This window comes from Larimichthys crocea, chromosome X (assembly GCF_000972845.2).
Source record: "Larimichthys crocea isolate SSNF chromosome X, L_crocea_2.0, whole genome shotgun sequence".
Classification (NCBI taxonomy): domain Eukaryota; kingdom Metazoa; phylum Chordata; class Actinopteri; family Sciaenidae; genus Larimichthys; species Larimichthys crocea.
In genome coordinates, this window is record NC_040020.1 from 17,851,754 (window position 1) to 17,874,104 (window position 22,351).

General features: G+C 44.3%; 2 protein-coding genes and 1 long non-coding RNA gene across 6 annotated transcripts in view; 1 reads left to right on the forward strand and 2 right to left on the reverse strand.

Annotated features, from left to right (window-relative positions):
- LOC104931866 (major facilitator superfamily domain-containing protein 12) lies at positions 1-8,399 on the reverse strand. Its single transcript, XM_010746974.3, has 11 exons — positions 7,679-8,399; positions 7,398-7,517; positions 5,664-5,874; positions 5,440-5,569; positions 3,363-3,602; positions 3,164-3,256; positions 2,956-3,048; positions 2,519-2,689; positions 2,307-2,401; positions 1,814-1,944; positions 1-1,729 (listed from the first exon to the last, which is right to left on the reverse strand). The coding sequence occupies exons 1-11, from the start codon at positions 7,824-7,826 to the stop codon at positions 1,692-1,694; spliced, it is 1,470 nt and encodes a 489-aa protein (XP_010745276.1). The 5' UTR covers positions 7,827-8,399; the 3' UTR covers positions 1-1,691.
- On the forward strand, positions 7,442-10,816 carry LOC113746598 (uncharacterized). Its single transcript, XR_003462988.1, has 3 exons — positions 7,442-7,539; positions 9,001-9,192; positions 9,371-10,816. It is a non-coding gene; the product is annotated as an uncharacterized LOC113746598 (long non-coding RNA).
- LOC104931865 (casein kinase I) overlaps positions 10,058-22,351 on the reverse strand; it is a 15,551-nt gene continuing 3,257 nt past the window's right edge. The window contains exons 2-12 of one of the 4 annotated variants that reach the window (XM_010746972.3): positions 20,159-21,238; positions 19,916-19,985; positions 18,866-19,014; positions 18,544-18,778; positions 16,868-16,953; positions 16,666-16,750; positions 16,321-16,466; positions 15,935-16,015; positions 13,918-14,019; positions 12,329-12,435; positions 10,058-10,934 (exon numbers count right to left, since the gene is read on the reverse strand). In XM_010746972.3, the coding sequence (XP_010745274.1) occupies positions 10,880-10,934; positions 12,329-12,435; positions 13,918-14,019; positions 15,935-16,015; positions 16,321-16,466; positions 16,666-16,750; positions 16,868-16,953; positions 18,544-18,778; positions 18,866-19,014; positions 19,916-19,985; positions 20,159-20,428 (1,386 nt within the window). In that variant the 5' untranslated portion in view covers positions 20,429-21,238 and the 3' untranslated portion in view covers positions 10,058-10,879. Of the gene's footprint in view, positions 10,935-12,328; positions 12,436-13,917; positions 14,020-15,934; positions 16,016-16,320; positions 16,470-16,665; positions 16,751-16,867; positions 16,954-18,543; positions 18,779-18,865; positions 19,015-19,915; positions 19,986-20,158; positions 21,239-22,351 lie in introns of all 4 variants that reach the window. The other 3 variants (XM_010746971.3, XM_010746973.3, XM_019266772.2) reach the window with 3 other exon arrangements.

Below are 22,351 nucleotides of genomic sequence, written 5' to 3' on the forward strand. Positions count from 1 at the left end.
TTTTGGTTGCACCTCAAGAAACTTGTTTAATGTCTCTTTATAAAATAGAATCATAGAAGTCGCTGAGAAATAAAGGCATAACATAAAGTAAAAACATGAAGTCATAGTTTGGATGAAGAATTATCACAGAGGTTTGCAGAACATCAGTCACTTAAACATCAGTGCCTGCTCTGTTCATTTACCGGCATGATTCCCTTCTATTAGTATTCACACATTATATTTGTACATATTTTAGCATTGATCCCTTTTAAGTCATTTTATATCACACAATTCTATTCAAGTTTTTTTGATTATAAAAATATTTCATTTGGTGAGATGAAAAATCTGCCGGAATGATAAGTGACAAAGAAGAGTGCTTTCATATCAATCAATTACAACAGTGAGGCACGAACATGTATCCTGTCTGTCTGAGGCTCCTTCACTGGGAGACAAACTCTCCTCTCAGAAGTGCACAATGACTCAGCAGTAACATTCAAGGTAAGTTCTCATAACGTGTTGTTGTAGTGCCGTTTGTGCGTTGCAGCGAGGCCTTGGGTTCTCCTTTTTATCTCCTGCAGTCAGTTTCAGTCTGTGCGACTGTCACTGTAGTGTTAGAATGTTCAAGAAGCGTTTAACTTTCTGGAGTTCAGCTGAAACATCAGTGGAACTGACGTCAGCTGTGAGGACTTTAAATGGTCCGTGATTCTTCTTTGGTGTTTCTGAGCTTCATCACTTCAGCACACCTCACACTGCTTCTGTTCCCTTCATCATCCTCATCAATGAAGCAGCACCATAAACAGTTCCCTTTAAGAGGATCCACGTGAGGTGAATCAGCTCTGTATTGTCTCATACAGCTGATGTGCAATGACATAAAGTTTGACTTTTGTGACTCATCATTTTCCAGAGTTCCCTATAATTGTCATGGACAAGCATCTGAAGTGTGTTCATGCTCACAGCTCTGTGCTGAGTTTAGAACCTTTGGTCAAGTCCCTGCAAAGAATCTAAACTTTATCATCTTTGTCCCTTTTTGATGCAGTTTAATGAAGTGCTGTCCTAAAATTAGAATTCTATGGAAAAAGTTAAATACTAAAGATGATAAAAATAAAAATGAAAAACGATCAACGATCGTTTCAAAAATCTAAAAGAATCAGCTTCCCTTCATTAGTTATATGGACTCCAGGAGGTGGATTGACCTTTTTAACATAAATAAAATAATTGTTAGTTTTGATTTTCTTATTTATTTTTTGTATTTTTTGTTTGTTCATACTGCTTTATTAAATTTGTTAAATCTTTTCTTTCTTTTCTTTTTATCTCCACTTTAAACCTGAAGCAGTGAGAGGTAAGAGACGTTACACTCACTACTCACACTATAGTGTCTGAAAATCAGCTGCTGAATTACTCATCGCTTCACTGCAGCAACATGAACACACTAGTCAGATTTTATGATGGAAAATGACTCGAAAACAAGGTGCGGGCTGAAAATGTCAGTTAAACAGAAAATACAATCTCAGTTTGGTTTCCCAGGTAACTCCCTGCTAAGAGCTAAAAGTGGCACAGCGGTCAGGAAATCCCCTGAAAGACTGAAGACCGATCATAGAAAGAAACAAAAGTGAAAGCATTCCTGTCAGATCAGATCAGACCGGTCCAGGTCCAGTTTGACTTCCTGTCGCTCTGCTGCAGGCTCAGTGGTCAGGAATGTGGGGGAGGGGCTGTCAGTTAATTCTGGCTTCATCCTCCACTGGCTGACCACCTACACACACACACACACACACACTGTGAATGAGTACTGACTTAAAGGAACAACAGACTATATTAATACAGCTGTCCGACTCACGTGGTCTGATCTTGATTGGCCAGATAAGGATTGAGCAGAGCGCCAAAGTTGCGACGACTGCCACACCCCCAGTTACTGCGACCATGATGTCATGATAGAACCACACACAGGCCGGGCAGCACAACACAGTACTGACAGAGAGAGACGACAAGATACGTTAGAGCACGACCAAGAAGAGATTCAGACGTTACTTGTGATGACATCATCAGGGTTATTTTCTAACGTTAACGTGGCTTGTCGGCCTGTTGGTCCACCATTTTGGAATATCTCAACAGTAATTGGATGGACTGCCATGACACTTTGTACATTCATGGTCCCCAAAGGATGAACCCTGCTGATTTTGATAGTCCACTATTGGATGCATGTCAATTAAATGAAATTAATTTTCCTGTAGCACCATCATCACCTCAAAATCTTTGAGCAATTGTATTGTACTGTACTGTGTGTGTGTGTGTGTGTGTGTGTGTGTGTGTGTGTGTGTGTGTGTACTAACTGGCAGGGATGCAGGGCCTGAATGATCATCACAGCCACTCCATTAGCCAACTTGTCAGTGAAACTCATGGCTCCGTACACAAATGCTCCACTTTGCTGCAGAGACATGAAGATAAACATATGATGATGTGAAGGTTACATCACACACACACACACACACACACACACACGCACACACACACACACACACACACACACACACACACACCTTACCGTCTGATCTGCGATGAGCTCGGCGGTCATGGCTAGTGATATGACCAGGATAGTGGCGGACCCTGCACCCAGCAGCACAGCGGCTCCGTACACTTGCTGACCCATCTTGCCATCCACCAGCACCCAAAAGGAGAAGGCCATGATCAGCAGCAGGCCCACAAAGTAGGTGAGCTGGACCAATCAGAAGAGAGACGGTGTACGACAGGTGAGCTGCAGGTTCAAACTTACTTAAAAAACCTCATCGTTTTCAGATTAAAGGTGAAAGTATCCAGATAATCAAACTGAATTTCCACTTATTACTACTACTATCACTATTTTTGCTATTATTCTGACCTATTTAGTTCCATTAAGATGACTTTATACTAACTTACTGATTTACTCACATTCCATCCATCATAAGCACTGGACATCAGTTCAGGTGTGTGAGGTTTACTTACACATTTCCCAATGAGTTTACTAAGAGGCTTCATGATGAAGGAGGACAGGAAGCCGCTCACGTACATCACTAATGGAATTGTTGCAATAAACTTCTGTTGGAGGGACAAAGAGAAGTGGCAGGAACAAACAGTGAGGAAGTATAATATGAGTATTATAGTATATATGAGTATAATATCATCTAAAAGAACGGCTGGGTGAGTTTGTTACCTTGGGCAGACCCAGAGTGTTGATGAGATACATTGAGATGTAGGTCTGAGACAGATTGACTATCAGCCTGGTGGACATGTAGAGTAAGGCCACCTACAGAGAGACACACACATCTGTCAGCCAATGAAAACACACGTCTGATAAACAATGTATCAGTCCAATCACAGAGCAGCTCCTCACTCAGCTGGAATCTTCCTACCTGGTAAAACGAAGGCTGCCTCAGCCAACATTTCCACTGCAGGAGAGACGACAGTGTCCTTGGGCGAGAAAGAAGAGGTCTCCGCTCCGCCCCCTCCTCCTCCTCCTCTTCCTCCTCCATCCTCTTCCTCCCCTCCTCTTCTCCGGCCTCACCACCTGCTCCAGACTTGGACTCGGTGGTTCCCAGGTGGAAGAAGAGGGAGAAGAGAACGCCGATGCCGAGGACGATCAACGCCAGATTCTGTCATCAAGCACAACATAGCAAAAGTTGTTTACCCGAAACCAGGTGAAGACACGCTGAGCTCATGTAGAGTCTGAGTCTGAGTGATGAAAACAGCAACATGACAACAAGCATCTGTGAGGGATTTTGATGGTTGGTGAAACGTCCAAAGACAACAACAGCATGACCATCAATGCTCAGACACCTGACTACATCTGTGATCTGCTATGAGCCTGAGCTCTGCTTCACATCCTGCAGGAGTCCTCCAAACTGCTGGTTCAAGTCTCCACTTTTAGATTTTGCAGCTTGCATGTAGCCCAAGAGGCAAAGACAAGGACAAGAAAGTCCCTGAAACGTTTGCTGCTGCTCGTCGAGCTCACGGCTGTGACTGAAGAAAACCAGAGAGGGACTGAAAGCTGGACACAAGAAGACACCATTAAAAGGTCCAGTGTGTAAGATCTGGGGTACCATTTCATGGAATGGACATGGATTTTTTTATGCATAACTCTGTTTTCATTAGCGTATAATCACCTGAAAATAATCATCCTTTTGTTTGTGTGGCTTTAAAATCATCTACAGTGGGAGTGGGGGTCCTTTTCCATGGTGTCCACCATGTTGAAACACCATGGATGGTAGCCCACACTGGACAAACTAAACACTCTGGCTCTAGATTGAGCCTTTTGTATCTTTTGGCGAGGGTAAGGTAAGGGGATTGCAAGGCAACAATAACACAATTAGATGAAACTAAATTCTACACTGGTCCTTTAATCAAACACAAAGCTTTAAGTTGGTTTGAAATGGAGTCTGGAAACATGGATGGACGTGTTGTCTCTGTCTGTGTGTGAACTGAGTTTTGTTCTGCTGTTCTGCTGTTTCAGGGTGATTCTTACTTTTGGTTTCACGTGTAAAGTTCTGATTTCTACTTGTGATATTTTATCTGTGAGCGTTCCAAGTGCAGCTTCAGAAAGCTCAATTCTCTTTATCTAATGTGGAGCAGCTGAATCAGAGAACAACAGAAGGTTTGGTCAGTGTGATAAGAGTTGATCTGAGTTGCCTGATCTCCACATACACACACACACACACACACACACACACACACACACAGACTCAGTTTCTCTGATAGTGAAAATGCAGTTGTAGTCTGACTCTGAGTGAGCGTGGGTGTGACCAAATGAAGCCTGGCGAGCGTTCAGCCAGGAAGTCTGTCTTCATGCCTGCTCCACATATTCTCTGTTTCCTCCCCTCTCTCATTTCTTTTTCCTGCTTCCATCATCTGACTGAGAGTGTTCACTGTTTTCACTTCAATCATTTCAGTGTCACATCGATGTGAACCCTCCAGTTTGATCTGAACCTGCATCTATGAGTCCATCCCTCCACCTCCAGTGTCTAGACTCCCCTGAGGGGATGTCCCTGCACAAGTCATGTCTAAACAACTCCTGTAAAGTGAGAACTGCTTTAAGCTCGGTCTCTCCTGATTGAACTGGTTTGTGCAGGTTTGATCACTGCTGGACGTGCAAACCAAGCGCAGTGTAGTGCGATGTGGACAGTCGTGTCCATCAGTGTGTCCTCGTCTCTGTTCAAAGCAGTGCACAGATGGAATGAATGAGGAAACAATGCACTGCCTTTTTGTTTTTGTTGTTTTGCAGCCACCGCCCACTCAGGTTATGAAATCTGCCCTGAGTTTGCAGTAAGACGTCTGAACAGCTGCAGCTGCAGCTCTCAGGACAGACACAGCCAGTGAACTACAACAGCATAGAGACTGTTTGTTAGTGCTGGGTTTGCATTAAAGCCCTCTGTGTTCTGCTGTGTTAAGTGCTACACTCCTCTGAAGTGTCATGTGATCAGAACTCCTGCTCACCCTAAAGATGGGGACGTCTGCTGGTCCGAGCGTATCGCTGAGCGGGTCGTCGTCCTCTCTGGTCTGCATGTGGAACAGCAGGTAAGCCACCGCGTACACCGTGATGTTGGCGATCACTGTGAAGGCATACCTGCACACACACACACACACACACACAGAGAAAGTGTGTATTCAGGCTCTGTACATCACCGTGCTGTGTGTACTGCTGTGTGCATTAAGTGTACCTGTACGCAGTGAGCTCCACTTTTGCGTGCTCGCAGGTGACCAGCTCTGGAATCAGAGACAGGTGGGAGATCTGAGTGGCGGCCCAGCCGAACTGAAAGATGATGATGAATGGGACGAAGTAGGTCAGGCTGGCCCACTGAGGGGTGACGGCGGCACAGCCCAGACACTGGTTGAAGATGAAGGCAAAGGACAGCAGCACACTCAGCGTACCTGAAGAACAATAAAATCACTACTGTCACAAGACCTCAAACATATATTGTCTCACAGTACAGACGACCACATCGTTGCACAATCCTGCGGGAAGCTGCCACACTGTCAGATCTTGCAGCCGAAGCCACAATCTTCCTCTCTGCCTTCAGCTCTCTCTTTTCTCTGCTGCACACAACGTCAGATGAGCTTGCATGTACGACGTCTGACGACACTGCAACCCGCTTAAAGGAAGTGCTTTGATACAGCTCAGGAGATGGTCCATCTCAGGTGCAACCAGGCACAGCTAGGCATGTTTAAACTGATCAATGCGGCTGGTTTTAATGACACTGCATCAGATTATATGCAGCTGACAGTATTTGAGGGCAACACTTCATCATCGTTACAGATTTTAAGGCGACAGGTTTGGAATCATTCAGGAGGTTTGGGTTTGAATTGTTCAGCACGGGAACAAGAACAATGTTCTGATCTGAAAGACAATGTTCCTGTTCAGAATCATGTTTGTGCTCAACTTAAATCGCCTTTATCTGAACGTGCGTGCAGATTTAGTGACATTAAGTATAGGTAAAGGTCCCAAACACTGAGAGTGGACCTTGAAGTGACGCAGACAGAAGAACATTTTGCATTTTTGTGGAGCTTGGACCTTTCAGTGAGGGACTCCATGTATTTAAGTAGATGATTTAACTGTTTGTCATTATCATGTCTAAAACACATCTACTATCCTGCTCCACCTCAGCTGCTACAAGTACATGTCTGAACTTGTCAAGTCCTTCCACGGTGGAGGTCAGACCATGTCTGGGTCACTTTGTCTCCTCTGTCAGCTGTCATTAGAGTCTTGTAAATGGTAAATGGACTGCGCCTTTCTAGTCTTCCGACCACTCAAAGCGCTCTACACTACATATCTCATTCACACACATTCATACACTGATGGCATTGGCTACCGTGCAAGGTTGCAAGGTGCCAACTGCTCATCAGTTTAAAGATCTAACCATTCATACACATTCATACACCGATGGCACAGCCTTCGGGAGCAACTTGGGGTTCAGTATCTTGCCCAAGGACACTTTGGCACGCAGACCAGAGGAGCCGGGGATCAAACCGCCGATCATCTGATTAGTGGACGACCCGCTCTGCCTGTGAGCCACAGCCGCCCATGTAGAACAGTGTGACCTGGATGGTGATGATGGAGGTGGTATGGGAGCACAGTCCAAACAGAGTTTCATAAAAAGTTTACATGAGTACTTTATGAGAGCATGTACAGAACAGCTGACTGATGGAAACACATGGATCGGCTTCTTCTTGACACTGACTGCTGGGCTGCGGGATACTCCAACCAGAAAAACAAGAGCACAGTGTCATCAGAATATGACAGCAGAGGATCATGGGACCCCTGCCCTACCTTGGACTTTATGTGGGAGAATTTCTCTGCATGTGCACTTTACAGTTATAGAGTAAATCATTTGTGAGCCTCATGGGGCAGTAAAGTGACCACACGCTGTCTCACCCTGCCTGTCTGTCCGACTCACCAACTAAATGCCATGTCTTCCTCTTGCCGTAGTTGCCACAGCCCGGCGTTCTGTCAGACTCGTATCCGATGAGAGGCGTACAGATGGCATCAGCGATCTGCCCGACCAGCAGCAGCACACCTGCAGCACAGACAGACAACAGGTGACGTACAGTGACAGTCAACATGTGACAACACACACACTCACAGCACTCACTATAGTGACACTAATCAATGTGTCAGACTCAACAAAACAAGGATTATAATATCACACAGGTGTGTTATGACAGCACACAGGCTTACCTGCATTTGTGTTCTGGAAGCCCAGCACTGAGTGGTAGAAGACCAGCAGGTATGTGAACCACATGGAGGCACACAGGTCGTTCAGAAAGTGTCCCACCGCATAGCTGAGCCTCTTCAGGGCGGGCAGGGACCTCTGTGTGTCCGACATGACTGCGTGGAGACTGTGGAGAAAGGTTTACAGCTGAACACGCTGCGTGGACGCAGTCATCTGAATAAAGCAGCTAAAGTTAGACCACTTTGGTTTCTTGTGAAGTTCCACGGAGCTGAATGTCGACAGAGCTGCTCTCGGTTCCCTTTTTTCACATGTCACTGCCTCCACATGTACTCCATATGATCATGAGTGTCCTCTCTGTCTTCTGTGTACTCAAACATCCTGTCATTTCCTCTTGGAATCAGGTGACAGTGGATAGTTAAAGCCAGGAGGAGCATCCGAGGAGGAACAAAACCGAAACACAGAGAGCGCAGGGCGCGCACAGCATCCCTCCTCTCACCGCTTATTAAAAATAATAACTAGCTGACGTTAATGAACGCATGAAACCTGGCGTACATGTTTTCTCTCAGCTTTCTGTCACAAAACAGAAACATTCCCGTTCAAATGAGACAGAAAAATGTCTCCTCTCACGTGAAGTCCAACCCCGGCACGGAAAACACCGACACGAGCCCTCTGCTAACGAGAGGCACATCTGGCGACAGAGACACAGATGTAAACAACAACGGAGACCCGGCATAGATGACGTAAGCGAAACAAAAAAATGCCCGAGGAATCGACCAATGAGAAACCAGCATTTATTCTCTCAGCCAATGGTGGAAGCCTCGCGGGTTAAGCGTCCTCACGTGACAGCCGAAGATAATGTATGTGAGAGATATTGCCAACTCACTTCCGCCGTCGTCTGGTGAAGTAAATATGATACATGTTAAGTTTCAGATCTAGAAGTCTGTATCAGTATGAGCATATTAGAAGATGAGATGCTGTCACGTGTCATTGTACATACCTGTCGTTAATAAATGATCATTAAATCATCTTAAAATTCTGCTCAGGGTAAAAACCACAGAAGATAATTTAGTCTCTCTGTTTTATGATGGTTCATCATTAAAAAAAAAGACAAAGGCACATGTTCAGTTTCAGTTCCCTTTGAGCAGTATCACTTCCAGTCCCGTGCCATGGGCCACATCCAAAAATAATGAAAGCTAATGTGTGACTGTGACTTCTTAAGTGACTTCTAGCCTGTCTGTGGAATGTATATACAGTATATGCATGTTCCTTTCTCTTGGTTTGTGGTGCTGTTTTTATCTTAATCTAATTCATTTCCTCTCATTTCCAGCTGGTCCAGAGGATCAAGTGAGATAATTCGTGGCTCTACCTGTGGAGATGAAGCCAGGAACACCAGCATCTTCCACAACATCACCTCATGAAGGACAATGGAACAAAAATAGTTAGGAACTCCTCCTCCTCCTGCATGAGACTGTGGTGGGCCTAAACAGCTCCCACCATGTAAGAAGGAGCTCTACCACAGGTCGGCATGACTTTTCTTCTATATATTTATTATTTATGAGTCATTTCTTATCCACCTTGTGTACACAAGCTGCTGTATGAGTCATTTCTTATCCACCTTGTGTACACAAGCTGCTGTGACAAGTGAATTTCCCCTCTGTGGGATCATTAAAGTCTGTCTTATCTTAATATTATTTCAGATCAGACATTCCCATGAGCCTCAGTTGTACTTTGTGTACTATGCTAACATACTAAACTGAGATGAACAGCTTGGTAACGTCAGACTTCAAAACAACTGCTGCAGCTTCAGTCTTCACTGAACATTTTCATGCTGCATTCATTTCTGGTGTTACAGATCAAATCAACATTACACTTTAATCTCAACTGATTGTTCACTTTATGCATGAACTGTTCTGATGAAACTGAAAGTTAAAAATATATGCTTCTGTTTCCACCTTGAGGGATTTATACTGTTCATTATCCCCTGAAATAAAGATCAGCTGTGGTTTTGTTTGGTTGTTTTTTAATGGAGTTATCCGCCTTTCCATCCTCCAACCCAGAGAGAAAGAGGAAAAAAAACAAAACAAAACAACAGAAATTTTAAAATACAAGTTATTAAAAAAAATACATTTTGAGGAACACACTCGAAACTACAAAACACAAACTTTTTGAACAACTCAAAAAGACAGAAAAATAACAGGTTCCAAATCATAGACAGTCTTTTTAGTTACAAATTAAAACAGGAAAAAAGCATAGTTTTCACATAAACATCTTCTTTAAGTTTTGATTCTGGTGGTTGTGAGGTTTTCCTCTGAGGGTGAACGATTCGAAGAAATACACCGAGCCCGATCCGCTGCAGGAAATAGACCGAGCTGCTCGTGTTGTACTTCCATCGACCCTGGGGGATAAAAACTTTATAGACTATGTGCAAGAGCTGCATCTTTGTATCCATGAAGTCTCTTTGTGATGAGCTCGAGAAAAGTGTGCAGTGTGTTTGTACATATATGTATCAGTGTGTGTGTGTGTGTGTGTGTGTGTGTGTGTGTGTGTGTGTGTGTGTGTGTGTGTGTGTGTGTGCGCGCGCGCATGTGTGGTCCGACGGTCTCATTGCCTCTCGGCCTTTTGTTGTCCTCTCTTCTGTGTTTCCTCAGAAACACACTTCTCTCTCCTCTGAACCAGTCAGTAAGGAAGAAAAACAAACAAACAAACAAACAAACAAAAACAGAGCGAGGCCAATCCGTCAGCTGGATCCAGTTTGTCGGCCAATCAGCTCGCCCGTAGTCCATCAACTTGTCTCTTGTTTCCCACAGCAGTTTGTGTTGATCCAGTTTCAGTTCAGTTTGTAAAATACATGAAGACTCCACCACTGGTCAGCTAGTCCACATTTAAAGCTCCGAGGTGGAACAGCAAACACATGTTACTCTGTCTGTCCGTCTGGCACCAGGACCAGGAGAAACCAGTAGATCAGCTTAGCAAACATATCTTACGCCGCTCGGTGGTCCAGCCAGTCCAGCCGACCCAAGGTAGACTACAGGACCCCCGACAGCAGAGGAGGAGGGTCAGAGGGGGAGGGTGAAGAGAGGGTTATATGAAGAGGAGAGAGAGAGAGAGAGAGAGAGAGAGAGAGAGAGAGAGAGAGAGAGAGAGAGAGAGAGAGAGAGAGAGAGAGAGAGAGAAAAAGAGAGCAGGGTTCTTCTCGTCTCTCCTTTTCATTTGTGTCTCTGGAGAGCTTTCCTCTTCCTCCTCTTGAAGAAACAGCAGCACCTGCGACACAAAGCATCATGAGCCAAACACAAACTCACTTTAAGAAATCAGAAACATGAACTGTCCTCAGAGCTCCATGATGTGTCAGCGCTGCAGGTTATTTCTCAATCGATCACGTGATGCATGATGTTTCATATGACCATATTTTGGGGACACTTTATATTTAAATATGATCCCTAAATATTAATAAAGGATATCTGATTCAAAACTTCAGCTCTGATTGTCCTGGTTTAGGCAGAAATCCGAAATGTCATGAGGTCTAGACTTTCTGTCCTTGCTTTAGCAGCTTGTGTTTGAATGAATGAAGAATGAGTTTTAGGAAGGAATAAGAGCCGTTATATTCTGCCTGAATATTTAAAAAATCTGTTTATCACATGCAACACTGTCAATAAATAGGTAGAGCACCTGCAGCAGACCGCTCAGCCTCTGGTGGTGTGTGTGTGCATATTAATTAGCTATTGTCTAGTAGTCTTGCCTTCACATCATGACCCAGTTGTCTGGCTGGCTTTAGCGTCTCATTGGTCGGATATATTGCTACACAGACGAGCTATTACGAAATGTCACGACGGCTGAGTGTCTGAAGTTTCCAATAACTGTGACATCACAGTTGATAAGGGAGGTGAAAAAGATGGAGTGATGAGGTTGAGGATGAAGGAGAAGCAAGTGATACTGAGAATGTTCATCAGCCAGCTGCAGCTAACGTTACGGCCAATCCTTTCCTGGAAATGACATTTATATACCATTTATTTGCCACAGCTAATATGTTTGTCAACACAACCTAACTATGAAAGCAATTCAGTAATATACAACTGTATTAACTATTAATCTGTGTTGACATGAAAAATGTCTGTTCGTTTCTCTCCATGCCCTCATGACTACATCATCTGTAACTTTAAATGTTATTGTGATGGAGTTGTTTTGAAATGAAAACGCTATCAAATGAGTCATAAGCTACATGAGTCATAATTAGGAAATTAAAATCATTACACACACACAAACAATTAAAATCACTTCTTTCCTGTTGTTTAGCCAGTCTGGTCAGTGAGTCAGGACTAGCAGCCACCACTGTTGAGGTTTGGAAGAATACTAAACCAAAGGTGTGGTCAGAACTTATGACAAACACTGAAGCTGATGACATGTATGAACTGTTTATCTGCAGCCAATCGAAAACAGCCCACGTTACAGCTCATTGTGACTTCTTTAAAACACAGAGCGAGTCTGTCAGCATCCTGTTAGTGCAAAGTCAACACCTCCTGAAGCGCTGCTTTTCAAAGTAAAAGCCGCGCAGTAAAAAGAAAGACAAAGCCACAGGAAGTCCTGGTCACAATCACACCAGCAGCTCGGACCAAGTTTGTTCTGTCAGCACACGCACACGTGTGTGTGTGTGTCCTTACTTGGTATCATCAGCCACTTCCACCTCTGCGTTGGCTGTGATTGGTGCGTTGGAGTGTCCTGCAGTGGGGTCGTCTGTATTCAGCTCGCCGTTGGTTGAACTCATCACCTGCAGGTGAGAAACGGAAGACAGAGGAATGAGAGGTTATGTCCCGATGGAACCAAATGAAAGAGACTTCACACTTTACGCGTTACGTCCACATTAAGGCAGATAAATCTGACAACACTGTTCACGTTCACAGACACACAAATTTAAAAAAACTGATCACACATCAGTTTGTTCTTTCTTTTACATCCTGGTTACTGAACGTCCGTCTGTGTGCTGCTTTCCATGCTCACACAGGAGAAGATGGTTTTTAAATGTATCGCCTTAATGTGGACGTGGTGTCTATATGAGCGGGGACATCCAGCGAAGCTTCACACCTCTACAGATACAGGCATCGCCAACATTCAGTTCGCTGCCATGCAAAACAGCTGCGCCTCTGCTTAATGGCTGACCGTCTCTGTGTTGATTTCACACAACTCTGAACTCAAAGCAAAGACTTCTCTGTGGCAGCACTGACACACATGCTAGTACAATCCTGCTGCAGCCTTTACTACAACTTTTCACACACTTCCCTTAATGTATAGAAATATTTCCATCCCTTCAGTGCACACTCATCACTGAAACGTGTTTCATCAACTCTGCCAGAATCTGTCCGGGTCACGCAGTGAAGAGGCTGAACATGCTGCCTCAGAGATAACCACACTGCCTCTAATAGAAGCTCAATTCATCGTTCAACACAGATTCAATACGACTCATTGGACTCTGTTTTGCAACTATTAAAACTAATTAAAAGGTGACATTTGAAAATGTCACAATGTTTGTCTTATATTGAGGTTAAGAACAGGTGAGTTTTTAAAGCATTACATCACTACTAAGCAACAATGCGCAGTGTGTGTGTGAGAGTGGTATTTTTACAGCTGCTAACCTATAGTGAGAGTACTGCATATTTAGTCAGGGCTCACCTGTAGTGGTTGATAAAATAACATAAATCATCACTGACTCCTCTACATGAACAAACTGTGACAATATATGAAGCTATATGATGCTACCTGACTACCATGAGGTAACTGCTGGGTGTGTTAATGTCAGCTAGCACAGGAAAACTAAACCAGACAGTTAAACAAGAGCAATGGCATGTCGAGCTACCTGAGCAGGTTATATTTTCTACTGTTATTCTGTCTGTTGTCACACACACCATAGCCAGCCTTGTCTACCTCGTCACTGGTCAGCTTACAAAAAGCAGCCCACAGCATGTGGTCTCTGTCTGTGGAGAAACCAGCCAACCACCATCTGTCCTCTCGCAGGTACTCTCCATTACGTTAGGCTAACATACACCGATCAGACCTAAAATCTGTCATGGGTAAATAAAGATTTTCATTTGGAATTTCTATGACAACGGCCCCACATGAGGGAATTAGTGAGATTGTGAGGAAACAGATTTGAGGTCAGCCCTGCTGCAGAGACAGAGAAGGCCATGCAGGCAGACAGATAGACAGGTAGGCAGACAGACAGGAAGCCAGCAGAGCTAACCCTTCCTCTCAGTACCTGGACAGACCCGCCCAGCCTATCAGCAGTGAGATGGGAGCCCAGCAGCTCTCGATTGGTCACTGGCGTGGGCTGGGACTCACTGCCTTTCCCCTCTGGAGACTAGAGGAGACAGAAGCCGATCGCAGGAGAAACGAGAAGGGAGGAGGAACGAGAGGGAGGAGGAGGCGGTGGTGGAGAAGGGAAAAGGTGAAGAGCAGGGGTGAGGTGTAAGAGGAGAGTCGTCATGGAAAGGAAGGGGAAGCAGGATGGGATAGAGTGAGAGAAGAAGGAAAAGTAGTAAGGCGAGGGAGAAAGGGAAGACGAGGAGTGGTGAGGTGAGCAGCGGCACGGTGAGGAGAGAATGTGGAAAGAGAAAAGAAATAGTGAGTACAGAGTCAGTATTTGGTGGAGGAGTAACAGGAGGGTGAGCACTCAGGTGTGCAGTACAGTGAGAGTGCACACATGTGGAAGCCCCATGCACAGAGGGAAGGAGGTGCTCCATTTCCTGTGTTACCTCAACCTCACCTGCCTCACACCTGTCCGCTGGGATTCAACCAAACTACTGACGCCTCTGTAAACCCGGACTCAGTGTTGGTGGATGTAAATGTCGGGGTGGGCAGTTTAACCAGTCACCACTTAAGTACAACACTGTATCGTAATGATGTTTTCTTGACAGCTGACAGCTCGTTTAGCTGAACGCAGCAGAGAAGGTTCTACCAGCTTCACGGCAGAACTGAGCGCGTCGGACACGAGTCGTGCCGTTTCCTCTTTCCACCCACGTCCTCTTCCTCCACCACAGATAATTCTAATGCTTCAGTCATTTCAGTTTGTAAAGTTCTCAGCCTGACCTCACACTGACGCAGCTGACAGACATTTTAAAAAATGTATTCATTCTACAGATATCATGTGAGATGACTTTGGTTCTTCTCCACTGATGACTTCATACACAGCAAGTGAAGTAGAAGTTCACAAGTTTCAGATTATACCACCCAGCCCTCTGTGAATGTACTGTGTGAGCTGTTTGTATAAATGTGTACAAGGACTAGTGTTGTCATATTTTGAATACCATCAAAATGATTGACATGTTCTATCCACATGTGAACACAGCACTTACACTGAAGTATGTTTTGTGTTGTTAACATTCCACAGACACAATAAAGAGGTTTTTAGACACTGGTCAACAGAAACGTGTTTTAACTACACTCCTCCATTTATCCATCTCTGCCATGCAGCTTGTTAGTTATGGCATGACAGTAAGGGACGTGAAGGCAGCGCCTCTTCTACAGGTTCTACTTGGTGCGGTTACCTGGGAGGAGGCAGTGACTAAAAGACTATAGTCAGGGAACATACCGCAAATTACATGAATGTCAGTAGCGTAATCGTCTGCAGACTGCACCGCAAAATAGACAGTGCTGTGTGTCTGTGGCTATTTTTTGGCAGGTGTACAGTAAGTCCTCTGACCAAAGGCAGGTATGTGCGGTTTGAAGTCTACCATGAGCTCAGAGAAGCTTTGGCTACTGACGACAGCTGCCTTCCTCCCTGAAGAAGCAAACGATAACTGGTGCGCCTACAGGAGGTGACCAACACCTGAGTTTTTCTGTCCATCAGTGTCAGAACACATCCTCTGTCCACTGGGACCAATTTTGTCCAACCAGGGTGAATCCCGTAACTCTAATGCACTCTAACTCACCACTACTTGTAACTATGGTGGCACTGAAAGCGTACAGAAACTGTTAAGTTGTGGTGTTAGCGTTCTTCTTAGCTGGGATGGCTGCAGCACTGCTGCTAGTGAAACAAGTATGGTAAGTATGTTAACCCTGCAGCAAGGCCAACCAAATGTTTTCAAGTGGAGCAAGTATCACCATTTCAAGTATCACCTGGCACATACGCCGTTTCTGCATCAGCTCCAAATATTCAGATGATACCAAAACTAAAAACAACACTGTGACTGGCAGCACTAACATGACCACACTGCAGTTTGTTCAGAATAAGTGTGTGTGTGTGTGTGTGTGTGTGTGTGTGTGTGTGTGTGTACCTGATTTTTGGTCTGCGGCGCTTTCTCTCGTTGGCTCGCCTGAAGCGGAGTCTCACTGGCCACTGGACCAATAGGAGTGGGCTAAACACACAGGAAGTGAGGTCAACACAGGATCAGAGTAAGGAAATAGACGAGTACATGACATTTCTATATCCTACTCCAGATAACACTGCTGGACTGATGAGGCGGCACACTACAAACCTCTTAGTCATCAAAAACTAAAAAGATCAAATGATGAAGACATGATGCTGAGGGTCACGTGACACCTCCAACTTCAACATGTGATTGCATGTCATTGTTGAACTGACCTCCCAGCATTGACCCTGTCCTAACCCCAGCATTAAGTCCAGCTTACTCTGTGTGTACCTGTGTGTGTACACACTAACCAGTGGCTTTCCAGTCCAGTCGTACTGGTAGTCAAAGATGTATCCGTTTCTGTCAAAGAGGTCCGTAAAGAGTTTCCTCAGATAGTCGTAGTCCGGCTTCTCGAAGAAGTCGAGCCGACGCACGTACCGCAGGTAGGTGGCCATCTCTTCTGTTACATACACACAGGCACACAATACACACAATACACACACACACAAAGAATCTGGTCAACATATGATAGTCTGAGCATACGTGTATATATACAGTGTGTGTGTGTGTGTGTGTGTGTGTGTGTGTGTGTGTGTGTATGTATGTATGTATGTATGTATGTATGTATGTATGTATGTATGTATGTGTATACGAACCGGGGAAGCTTTCACAGAGGACCTCAATTGGTGTGTCTCTCTTTGTGTCTCCGATCTTCTGATAACGTTCTTTCAGAGTGTCGGCCTGGTGATGACAGAGACGGGGAGAAATTTATTCATAACAGACAACTGAAGACGAGAGGCAAGGGAAATCAGACTGCACCGATGAACATGCTGGATGCTTGGCGGGCCGTCTCCTCACCTTGAGTCCCTGCCATGGTAGGCTGCCTCGCAGGAAGTACATGAACATGTGACCTAGAGCTTCCAGGTCATCCCTCCTGCTTTGCTCTGAAAAGACACAGAACAACAACAAAGACTTAAGAGGCTAGAGAGCATCAGCTGCTGTGAGAGAGGCAGCACACATTCACCATGGTCTCATTTCTTTAGGATACTTAAACCAGATTATCACTGATGATGTTTCCTCTTCTGCAAAAAGTTGCTACAGACAGGGTGGCGCAATCTGTCATACACTGTCATTAAATCTGACATATTGTTCTTTAAATGTGACAATTTGCTGCTTTTCTTTAAATCCCTGAACAAATTATGTGAATTTGTGGATTTTATCAGAAAATAACTGACATATTACTCAACAATAAAATAGTCGCAGCCCTAATATTTTTCTCTGTCTCGTCACTTTTCCTGCCTCGCCCACGTCTCTTCTCTCTGTCCACTGCCCGCATCATGTAGCATCATGTTGTTGACAGACAACTGCAGCAGAGTAGCCGACGTGTCGTTCCTGTGAGCGAACGTGATGAGATTGGTGCTTTTGTTGTTGTTGTTGTCGTCTGTTGGCCATGAGAAGTGAACCCTTAAGTCCCAGTGAAAATAAATATTAATAGGTCTCTGCTGCTGCTGAGCCAAACTTAAAGTTATTTAAATAGACAAGCTAGCGTCACTGGAGCTCAATTAAACAGCCATTTCAAATGACAGCTACTGAAAAGAACTTGCATCACATACACACAAGGTGCCGTCGGTCATAACAGGATAAGTGGAATGTGCCGTTCTGCGTGCCAGAATTAAATGAAGTGGAAACCACGCCCAACAGGCTCAAACCGGTACTGTGACTGCAGACTTTTGGAGAGCGACCAACGTTTTTCGGGGTGATTCTTAATCTTGCCTACGAGTACAGGCTCAATTGTTTGCCAGTCAGCAAAGGAGCACAACACCAAACTGTTCAGAACACTGGAACCATGTGATGATTACAACCCTCCAACAGGATTTCTCTTCTTTTTATTACTAGTTAAAGGTCCAGTGTGTCAGTGGCTCTATTTACAGAATATAATATTTATCACTCTGTTTTCATTAGTGTATAATCACCTGAAAAGAATATTGTTATGTTTTTGTGACTTTTCTATCTTCAGACACCGTGGCTCGTCTTCAACCATGGAGTCTGAAACGGGCAGACTAAACTCTAGACAGAGACTTTTGTGCTTTTTGCAGCCATCATAGTTTCTCCTTTACACTGCGAAGGAGAGGCTGAAATAAAGGAGTCGCAATCCACAACTACACCACCAGATGTCACTAAGCCCTACACACTGCTCCTTTAAATATCCTGTGATACTTCCACTTTCCTCTGTGGTCACATATTTGCTGCTCTTCATATGAAACTCTGCACACATGTTCTTTGGTAGAATGTATTTTAGTCACATTCATGCTACACTGCACATTATTTCGAATCATTTTTACTCTCCTCGGACCTTAAGAACATTTTTCAAATTAATTAATTTAAAAAAGAAAACCATAAAGCAAAGATGAAACCTCATCAGGCTCAAACTGAGGTGTGCTCACATACACACAGCTTTTAAAAGGTCTTATTCAATCAATGATTCTGGTTGGAGAATAACGCGTGTGCACATGTAGCATGACGGAGCAGCTCACCTTTCCCCAGGTGTGTGTTGATGCTCATATATCTAGCAGTTCCAGTCAGACTCTTGTGTTCTCTGTATGGGATGTGTTTCTTGGTCTCTGGGTCGATGTATTCTTTCGCCAGGCCAAAGTCTATGATGTGAATGGTGTGTTGTCGTTTGGAGCCGGGTCGTCCTACCAGGAAGTTCTCTGGCTTCACGTCTCTGTAGATCAGGCTTCTGGTGTGGACAAACTCCATACGAGTTATCTGAGGAGGGAAAAAAGGCAAGTTGAGCAATCCAACAACAAACTACAAGTGGTGGTTGTAAAAATGTTTTCTATGTTTGTGTCTTACCAGTTGTATGGCTATCATGAGTACAGTCTTTAGAGAGAAAGTCCGGTCACAGAGGTCAAACAGATCTTCTAAGCTCGGTCCCAGTAGCTCCAGAACCATAGCATTGTATTTACCACACGGTCCAAAGTAGAACACCTGCGGTACGCCCTCTGAATGAATGAATGGACGGAGAACAGGAGAGACAGGCACATTTATGAATAAACATCACACACTGATCAAAGTATGTATTTCCAAAGTATGAGACTGCGGGCCTCCCCTCTGACAAAGCTACGAAAAAGGTGTCCTCACCACGCGCCTTTAGTTTACCTGCTTAGTTTCACTCCATTCCTGGATGTCTGTGCGTACGGGATTATGTTATTTAGACATTCAACAATAAAGCAACAATAACCCAATAATGCTGTTTGCCAGCATACTGCAAATTTTTTTTAAAAAAAAGGTCTTCCCTGAGACATTTGGGGACATGTGGGAACTAAAGGCCACCACGCTGTAAAGACCAACAAGTAACCACATGAAGTCCACGTCCAGAACACATCTTTAACAAAGACATCTAACAGATAAAGTTTATATAGCAGATATATACATATTTGATTTGCACTGATTACTTTTTTCTTCATGAAGTCAGGCCAAGTAGTGTCACAAGTGGTTGGTTCAAGTCAAAGTCTAGTTGTAAAGTCCAAACCATGTCATGTAAGTCCACACCTGTCCACACAGGAAGGAAAGGGATACATTTCTATTTTAAACCATCCAGTTGTCCACACAGGCCGTGGAATGGTTTGGGGGTTTTTTTCAAACGTGAAGCTCCTTCATTTTCACATTTCAGGTCTACTCTCTCATTTTACTCATTTAGTAACTACAGTGATAGTGTGTGGGCTCTGTGTGCTGCCACATGTGAGTGAGCAACACCTGAAGGCATCCTGTGTCGACTGCAGCCACTGCCACTGCATAGACACTGTGTGTGGTTTGTTGTGAGTTTCAGTACATGGACAACAATGGTCGCATACAAATAAGTCCATTAAAACTTCTCAGAGTAGAAAAAGACCTGGTTCTTACCTGAACTCCCCAGCTGTTTGTAGAAGCGATATTCTAGGTGAAGCTGCGGCGCCCGTGACTTGATGGGCTCCTACAAAGGAGGATTGTGTTTGAATGAATGAATTTGTTCATGGTGGTAAAATTCATTAAAAGAAACTTTAATCATGTTCTAGAAATATAATGTTCTGAGATGTGGATAAATAATTCTCAATAAGTGTGCTGCCCCACAGTGCTATAAACTACACAACAGAGAATTGTTTTTACCAGTTTGATAGCCACGTATTCATTGGTGTACAGGTTCTTTCCAAGTCGCAGCTCTCCGAAGTTCCCACAGCCGATCTTCTTTCCGACTCGGAAGTTTGGTCCGACCATCAGAACCCCGGAGTTGGATCCGCCACCCCGGCCACCGTGTCCTGATCGACTCCCCGTCTTCCCAGACATCCTCTTCCCCTCCTCTGTCTCCCCTTTTCCTCCACCACCACCGCCGCCACCCCCGCCCCCTCCTCCCCCTACTCCTCGCTTGTCAAAGTCCATCAGTTTGTGGTAGCCTGGCCTCTCCACGGTTAAGCCGATTCCATGCAACCAAGAGAACTACCAAAACAACTGCCTAGCGGCTGTCAGAAGTTGGGATGGTCTACGCTTGGCCAATATGTGAATTAGACTGTGGTTGGGATTTGACTTTAAAGAGGGCAGGGAGTCAGCTGTGGTAAGTGAAGTTGAACTGGGACAGATGAGAGGAATTCAAAGGAAAGAAGTGGATCTCATACAGGACCAGAGCTTAGACTGCACCAAAATGACCAGGGCTGGTGAGAGTGAAAGATGGAGTTTAAACTAAAAAAAAAGATTGTTGGGTGGATGATGACTAAATGAAAAGATGATGAGGGGGGGCACCACTTCCAACTAGTTTATACCCCCTTGTAGGGGCCAGAGATGGTGATGGAGGGGAGGATAATGGCCTGATCTGTCACCATACGCGGCTAGCCATATGCTAACATGCTATATGAGACTGGGAAGCTACGCTAGCTTCAGGCTTAGACATACCGCTCCACCATGACAACAACCTGCTCTCAGCACAACACCCATACACCCGACCCCAGTGCAGACCTCGACAGCAAGAACGTGTTGAGCTGATCAAAAACTAGAAGGAGCTCAGAGGTTCCCCCACCATCTGATATTCAGGTATGTCTAAACACTCCATGCGTTTGGTGTATGGCCATATGTGTCGGTTCCTATAAATGCTGGACCTCCGCGCTCGCTTGTCCCGTCACACAGAGGCAGTCCTACAGAAGACCAGGTGGAGCGTTCACCTCTGGATGTGAGGAACGGTGTGTGCCGAGGTTCCACCTGAAAGACACACAGAGAAAAAGAAATTAAACTGAACGATTTCCTAAAAGCAGGAGCATATTTTAATAGACTTTCAGATAACACAGAGACATCTTTATTGGGTTTATTTCCTGAAAAATGTGAGCTCAAAAGTAAAATAACAAATTGCTTCTATAACTCAAAAACTGAGTCTAACAAATGTTTGAAGAGGAAAAGAAAACTCTTAGGACAGAGTTAAACACCTGCATCATAATAATACTATGAATGATGATACTTATATGTATACAGCACATTTTAAATTAAGTGACTGCAACCCTCAAAGCCAAGCCTGACTGTTTACTTCTATCCGGTACAGATAGCTACATCACATACATAATGTGCAGCAGCCACAATAATGAGAAATGAAGATGACAGAAATGTGGCTGAAAAATTTAAATGTTGAGGATGATTAGAGAGCAGCATTTGAGGGACACTGGGGCCAATAACTGACCAACATGATTGTCACATTCGGAAAATCAAACTTTTCTAACTTCAGTTTTTGCACACAGTATCTTAGAAGTTTAAAAGTTTGAATTAGAAAACTCAAAGCGGTAACCGGCTGATGACATTTGGCCTTTCTCATAGAAAACCAGGCCAGATCTTCCTCCAGGAGGACAGGACATGTTCTCTAGCGTTTCTGATTTCCTCTTCTAATAATAACACTCATCCGAGCTACTCCAATTCCTTCCTTCTCTCCTCTGAGTTTTCATCTGCGCTCCATTCTTCCTCTTACATCGAGTCCATGTTCACCTTTCCTTTCATCAACATCCCTTCTCCTCCCATGCTTCCTGCCATTCATGCTATAACAGGCTCGTACAAGTCAATGGTAAAGGTTTTTTTATTAGGATCTAACTATGCAGGTAGAAGATGCAGCATGTATATTCTTTATTAAAAAGTAACCAGACTTTGTTGTTGTCATTATTGGATTTTATAAACATGCAACTTCTTGTGCTGATTGAATATCAAACACACACGCTGTAACTGGAAGCAGATTATGGACGCATTAATCGCTGCAGGTCAAATTAACTGGCACCCAAAGCAATATCCTTTCAAAATAAATGTCCAAGAATGCAATTTGTTGTGTTTCGTTTGTTC